This window comes from Trachymyrmex cornetzi, unplaced genomic scaffold, assembly GCF_001594075.2.
Source record: "Trachymyrmex cornetzi isolate Tcor2-1 unplaced genomic scaffold, Tcor1.1 scaffold459, whole genome shotgun sequence".
Lineage (NCBI taxonomy): Eukaryota > Metazoa > Arthropoda > Insecta > Hymenoptera > Formicidae > Trachymyrmex > Trachymyrmex cornetzi.
Window position 1 is genome coordinate 29,123 of NW_017299389.1, and position 7,974 is coordinate 37,096.

Below are 7,974 nucleotides of genomic sequence, written 5' to 3' on the forward strand. Positions count from 1 at the left end.
GGACGATGAAGATAGAATGACACAAATAGCGCTAATAGCGTCTCCCCGAACCCAGCCATAGTATACTCATTTTGGACGTGATCTAACCTATAATACTATCTGGAATGCTGGAGATATACGTACAGAAGACGCCTATACTTTTCCTCAATCGGAGGGAGTTTTTGAAGAAACTGGAGGTATATACGTGCGAGCCATTATAATTATAAAAGCAGAAGAACAAGTCAAGGTAAGTGGTACATTTTGAGTAATGAAAAGAAAGTTCAAAGCTTTGAATTACTGGAATTTCACTTATAAATGTGTAATGAGATCGCGGTGCGCATCAAACTTACATGCATATATATTGAGGCGGATGAAATTTATTTACTTTTCAGCGCACGTGCATAGCTTTTTCAACTTCAGAGTGTTTTTACAGTACTCTTTTTCCGATTGTTTTTAATTGTTATACTAAGTTTGCACGCATGTTGCAAGATAAATCAGTGAAAGACTCTTATAATCTATTTATTAGCAATAACTGATTCATAACCTATATATAATACACATTTTTAGTAAGAGTTACATTATTTTCAATATTACTGAAAATTGTTTCTGTTTGGACTTTTCTTCGGTATCCAAACTTTTCTCAAAATCTTCAATCTTATTTTCTGACTTTTTATTTGCAAGAATTAGTATAATCTTTCATATATATAGATCTAAAACTTTGATCTGTTCATTCATGCATAGAAGTAATCAATTAGTATCATTTTATATTCCTACTTTATCTCATACGCCGGAAATTAATAATGTAAATTTTCTGTGTAAAATGAGATCTACTTGTAATAATTCAATGAAATAATATATAATTGTTCCTCCAAATTTTATTATGTAAGAATTTGCAAATTTTTTGTTATTTTTGTTTCAGCTTGCTGACCTACGTAGATGAAACTATGATGAAAGGTACGAATGTTATTTCTTTCTAAAGAAAATCGTATTTCCCTAGATATTTGATTTAATTCTTTTACTCTTTTTACGAGTGCAGGGTACGTATAGTGCTGTTCACAATCACTATGTTCATGTTTTACTATGTTTATTTGTTTTATTTAATCAGTATAGAATCAATTACTTGCTTTAAACCTTTTTCTAGTTTCCTCAATCATTGCAATCTTATTTTGTCTCTTATTGTTTAATCTTATATAATTGTTTCATATTTCAAGTGATCTCATTATACTGTAAACATTATAAAATATACATATATTATGTGATATTGTGAACATTATATATAGTTCTGTCTTATTTTTAAGTTAAATTATTTTTGTTCCAGCTTGCTTTGTGTACTTTTTATATGATATTGAGCTCATCTCTTATAAGATATAAAGTAATTCGAATGTGATAAAATTACATTTTTTCGTTTTAATATGAATTTACAGAGGAAATTTGTAGGCTTGAAGCAGATTAGATGGCAGGCCAAATCTGAAGCATTAACAGTGTTTGCTGGAATCACTGAAAATGATTTGCAGTTTTTAGACGAAGAAGTAGATTTATCAACTTCTTTTCATTTTCTAGATGACTTGGTTCCAGGAAATTCGAATAGTAAAGATGACCAACAGAATAATCTTTTAAGTATTTCTAATCTACAGGAAAATAATTCAAATAATTGTGACGAGCTTTGTTTGTCAAGTGATGGTCTTAACAAATCTGATAACAATGATTATATGGAAATAGATGATGTTATTGAAGATGGCGTGATTTGTGTCAGACATGACTTGTTTAATAGAAGTAATAGCTCTGATAGTTCCACAAGTGAAGTGAGTGATGCAGAGGCTGAAGTCGATTATCTCTCCCAGAAACTGTGCTTATGGAATGTGCAGTACAATATAACGCGAGATGCATGTGGATCATTATTACACATTCTCAAGCCCTTACATCCTGAATTGCCTTTAGATCCAAGAACACTTAATCAGACTCCTAGAAAGGCAGCAATTCAAAATCTAAGAAATGGTTCATATGCCCATGTTGGTTTGATAAGTGGATTACAGAAACGTGTGGAAAGTGGTCTAAACATTGATGGCAATATGCGTATAGGAATAGATGTAAATATTGATGGGATAAATATGACAAAAAGTACGATTACAGATGTCTGGCCAATATTATGTCGTTCGTTGGACTTAATAGCAGACCATTTGTAGTAGGGTTTTTTGTTGGTACTGGTAAACCTGACCCTCTTGAGGACTATCTGCATTCATTTATAGAAGAGACTTTGCAGTTATTCAATGATACCTTAACTGTTGGTGAAAGTAAGTATGAGGTTTATATCAGATGTTTTATATGTGATGCACCTGCTAGGCAATATATTAAACGTATTGTGGGACATGCATCTTATAATGCTTGTGAAAGGTGTAAGCAATCAGGGGATTATCATTTTAACAGAATGTGCTACGCTATCAGAATTATTGAGTTTAGATCAGACGAGGACGTTATCCATCAATCTGATCCAGAGCATCATGTTGGAGTTTCACCTCTCCTAAGATTAAATTTAAAAATGGTTTCTCAGTTTGCTCTTGATCCATTTCATTTAGTTCTTGAAGGTGTAGTGAAAAGGTACTTAATGTTTGTTTTAAGAGGAACGAAATCAGGAATGCGATTAAGAGGTGAAAGCATTCTTGAGATTTCTCGGAGGCTGGTAGAATTACGAAAGTATATTCCAATGGAATTTGCTCGCAAACCAGTTGGACTAGAACAGTTAGGGAAATGGAAGGGAACTCAGTTGAGGTTTTTCCTACTCTATGGGGGGTGTGTAGTATTGAAAGATGTTGTGGCTGAAATTCTCTATAAATTATTCATAATGCTTCAAATAGCAATTATAATATTCTCTGTACAGAAACTTATCGACGATGAAAATTATTTTTCATTTGCAAAAGATCTCATAGCTCAATTTGTCATCTTATCTTCTAATAAAGACGTATTTGGAGAAAAATTTTGTGTTTACAATATTCATGGATTGTTGCATCTCTATGAGGATGTAAGAAAATATGGAGAAATATCAAGCATAAGTGCATTCCCATTTGAAAGCTTTTTGGGAATATTCAAACAGATGCTAAGATCTCCAACTAAGCCAATACAGCAACTGTTCCGCAGGCTAGCAGAAAGAAATTTTTTAGATGATTTCTGTGAAAGAATAATCAATTTTCAATCTCATCTGACACCTAAGAATCCTATACATGGCACTAACAATTATAAGATACTAACATCATCTCTCTTCACTTTAAGTTCAGTTCACAGGCGAGATAGCTATTTCCAGTACAAAGGAAGTGTTGCCTCTGTTCGTTCTATCCAGAAATTGGAAAATGGTGATGTTGTGATTATTGCTAACATTTGTGATACAAAGACAAATTTTTTTGACTATCCATGCAAGTCTAGTTACTTTGGAATTTATAATCTCGGTTGTATGAAGTGGACTCAAACAAATGTTATTATCCCAATTAATGCTGTAACAACCAAATATGTTGTCCTCCCTTACGAGAATGATAACATTGCTATACCATTATTGCATTCATTTTAAATAAAGTTATAGATCATGTTATCTATTTTTCTCTGTATCTATCTTTACCTATCTCTTTATTTAACTGTCTGTTTTTCTGTTTATACATATATTTATTTATCTATTTATCTATCTATGTATAAAGTAAATATATATTTCTTCTTTTTGGCTCGGTTCAAAATAAGAAATTATTATTTTGAATTTGAAAGTTTCATCTTTAAATTATATGCTTGCATCTATTTATATGCATAGTTTCTCTCTTTCTCTCTCTCTCAATATTGACTTGAAAGATTCTTATCTTTAAAGAGGTTACTTGAGATCTCTAATGAATATATAATAGCCTGGTATTGTGTAATTTGTTATTTTATAGCTCCACTCTTTTCTCCTCCTCTTAGTTGTGTGACACTGTTTTGCTGTATCATCAATGACATGTAATTATCTTCCTACTAGGTGTTCCTAGAGAGTGCCTCATTTGATGCCTCATTGGTGAAAATCAATTATGCAGAAGAATAATACCTTGTCATATGAAGTTTGTAACGTTACAGACAAAATTATGGTTTTGTAGACCCAGACTGCATTACTATAATTACACTTTTTCTTTTATTACATTTGTTTTGTTTTCTGTGATTGCATGATTCTAACTTCTATTTCAGCCTTATATTTTGAAATTGATTGAAATGCTTGAAATTCTTATTATTGATACGCAGATATGGTATACCTCATATTACATTTTTCTACGATTAAAATAATATCGAGTTGCCAGTTGCATCGACTAACATTTTTGTTGTTTTTGTTTATATAACCTTTTTCTGCTCTTTTTGATAATACTGTTTTATATTTAATTAAATACCTTTAATTATGATGCACACACTAAATATTTTTATTAATAATGTCTGATTATAAAATTTGCCTGTTTTTTAATTATAAAATTGGCATGCAAATGTTGGGAAGTGTGCACCTCTTTCATCAATTCTGTTGCAAATTCAAACTTTTAGAAAAAAAGTATGCCATTGCGGATCTTGAAGTTACCGTTGGTGATGAAAAGCATTTGGATGTGTGCGTAATAGCGCATAATTAGATTAGTGAAGATGGTGAAAATTGTCTTTATCCTACTTACTTAGCCCCTAAAAAACAAGCCACCGCGACGAAGACATGCATGGAGCCTACTGCAAAATTCAACACCTATCCAGCCACTATTCGTGCTTGGTTTGGTAAGATAATTTCTCTTATTTCTTTTTTTTAGTTTAGGTATAATAATGAGTATGGTGAGCTAATGTATTTTTATTTTTATTTATCTAGTAAGTCTCATTCTTTTGGCTATTCCTTTTATTTTTTTTTAACATTGTGCTAACATCTTTTATGGGCTATTTTATTTCTCCGTTTTCATCATACAATAAATTTTTTGAGGCTAGTAATGGCTATAGGATAGAGAGAACTTTCCTATCCTGCCTTTGTCATATGACAAAAACGGATGAATGAATATCACCTTTATTCGTTTTTAGTGACATATGAAGAAGCAAGAAGGAAGTTACAACGGGCTGTTGAAAAAACTGATTTAGAATCTGATGCAAACGAAGATAAGGCAAATCGAGGTTTACGCAAGAGAAAACATTTTACAGATTTGTCATCGTCGGAAGATGAAACCGATAAAAATCCGACAAAAGTAGGAAAATCTGATTCTGCTTCACATAAGGGCAACAGTTTGGTTTTGCCAACATTTACTTTCTCGCTTTTGCCTGAAGAAACTGGTAAATATCTTTATTTATTTTACATACAACTTGCGCTTTTTATCGTAAGGGAAATTTTTATAGATCTCAAATTATAAAATGTCTTTCTTCAATAATTTGTTTTTCGAAACAATAAAAGATTTTTCCATTTCTATTTTATATTTTACTTGGAGACTGTACTCTAAAAGGATTATCATTATTATTACTTTATTTTTATCCTGGTAAAGAATTTCTGGAAAATTAGTGAAAATTCAATACCCTGCCTGCCACAATCATGCAAGTAATAAAGACTGTTATTTGCTTTCAGTTTCATCAGTATCACAAAGCATCAGTGACCAGACCAAAGAGAACGGTAACTTGGATAGTGGCTCTAGTAAAAATGACTACTAATTATAAGTCCCATAAGAGCTCTACAGTTTTAACATCTTCTAATGATGTATCAAGGATTTTAAAAACAATGACTGGTACGTCCAAGAATATTTCTTTGATCTTGGTTGTCTTTCACAATGAAGATAAAAGTCAGATATAAATATTGTTTGAAGATTTAAAAATTTTCTTTTCTTTTTTCCTTCATGTAGCATTACCTACCAAATCATCACTTAATGTTAATCAGCCGGGCTGCAGTAACAGCAAAAAGGAATACAAACAGGGCAACAAGAAATTTTTTAATATTTCTCAATCAAGCTACAACAGTAGCAAGAAAGAATTAAATGGTAGCAGATCATCTCTCAGTGTTTCCAAGTCCAGCACTAATAAAAAAAAACAATTTAGTCAAGATAAGGACAGAAATGACAAAGGTGATGGTAATGACCTATGATAATTCTTTGCAATAATTTTATTTTCGCTAATATTAGTTACACAACGAAAATGAATTTAATTCTTTGCAGGAACTGTAAGCAAGTTTCAAAAATCTGTAAAAAAACATTTCGATGTTAGTAAGTATAAGAACAGAAAAGAAAATAAAGACACAACGGAAAAAGGTATTGACAAAATAAAGTGTTTAATGTCACTTTTTCTTTCATCGATCATTTTTATTCATTATCTATTCATTATTCGTATTACAGCAACAACAGATAAATCTCAACGATCTGTTCTCGGGATTGCTGATATTAATGAAAAAGTGGAAAACAATAATGTGTTAAGTTCATTGGAAAGTGTTAGAAGCCCCTCAAATTCTAATTCAAATGACTTTCTAATTACTGCAAAAGGTGGTAAATTATAATGATTGGATTTTTCCAGTTTTTAGCAGTTTAAATGTAAAAATCACGAAATGTCATAATAACTTTGGATACATGTCTTTTGACCCTATATCTTGTTTCCAGGGAACAACATTTGCACTAATTTTGAGAAAACAGACCCTCGAGCAACAAGTTCCCCACGGGAACACGCATCACCTCTGATTCTTTTAGTGAGGATGACTCTAAGGACTTAGATCATTCTTATGAACTTTTTATTTTTGATATTTTTTGATGATGGTGAGATACTGTTTTGTTAATAACTCTTTGGATTTTGTTCATAACATTTTTAAGTCAGTAATAATGTTCTTCAATAATAAATTCATTGATTAACATTATTTTTAATTACAGACTCCACTAGCAGCAAAAATATTGAAACGGCTACTACAAACACAATGTGTGCCAAGAAAATTGATAAACTTTCACCTATTCGTAAATAGTATTCTCTAATTTCAAAGTAAACTAATTCTTATGTAAAATATTTTAAATTTATTTGGTCACTTTACAGAGGTTATGAAACTGCAGTACGAAAAACTCTGTGTAATTGAAAAGACGAATACGAAGATCCAAACAACAGTTGAAGAAGTACGCCAGCTTTTATTAAATAGGACAGAAGTACTCCGTCAACCAAAGGGTCTCCCAAATCTACCTTTCGCAACATTCGAGGATATTAAAATTGCTGAAGATCTTACAAATAGAAACCCTTCCATAAAAGATTATATTGTAAATTGAAAGATATTACCCAGACAGCACAGAATATTTATGATAAATATTTAATATTCAATTTTTTAAATGTTGCATAAATATTACATACATATTTTATATAAAGCTTTATTTGAAATATTATTAAAATATAGACTAAATATTTATGGTCATCATGTAATATTTATGGTAAATATAAATAAATATTTCTAATAAGTATTTTTTACTTGGATTATAATATTTCATTAAATATTTTCATACCATTTACTATGACATTTACAATCAATATTTCATAATATTTATAATAAATGTTTATAATCTGTGCAATCCAAGATCACAAAAATATTTACAAAATATTTAAAATAAATCTTATAAATATTTATAAATATTTTGTAACTATTTTCTAAATATTATTATGTGTTGTTTGAGTAGTACCTTTAACTCAATCATTATGTTTTGTTATTTGAATATCTCACATTTTCTTTAAAAAAATTTTTAGATAAAAAAATTAATGTTTGCAAGCTCTGGGAAATGTGAGAAGGATTGCTCAAAGAAAGTTATGGCTCTTCTTATGACAAATCACACGGGAACGTTTTTTAACTGGAAAGGCGGAAAGGGAAAGCAGCCATTTGGGAGCTGGCATTTAAAAGAAACAGTAATCAGTAAGTAAAATTTAGAAATTTTTTTCTTTTACATCGATTTCTTTCCTGACATTTATTTCCAGGCATTTTGACATTTCCATAATTTTATATTATTTCAGCGGCAGTAAAAAAATTAAGAAGAGATGGATTAGATA

General features: G+C 30.5%; 1 protein-coding gene across 1 annotated transcript; it reads left to right on the forward strand.

The window, feature by feature from the left end:
• The first annotated feature begins 4,670 nt into the window (after nt 1-4,670).
• Nucleotides 4,671-6,673, forward strand: LOC108764870 (uncharacterized). The gene is made up of 5 exons (XM_018513273.1): nt 4,671-4,725; nt 5,017-5,262; nt 5,549-5,593; nt 6,306-6,452; nt 6,564-6,673. Exons 1-5 carry the CDS (start codon nt 4,671-4,673, stop codon nt 6,671-6,673), a joined length of 603 nt encoding a protein of 200 aa, XP_018368775.1.
• The last annotated feature ends 1,301 nt before the right edge of the window (nt 6,674-7,974 follow it).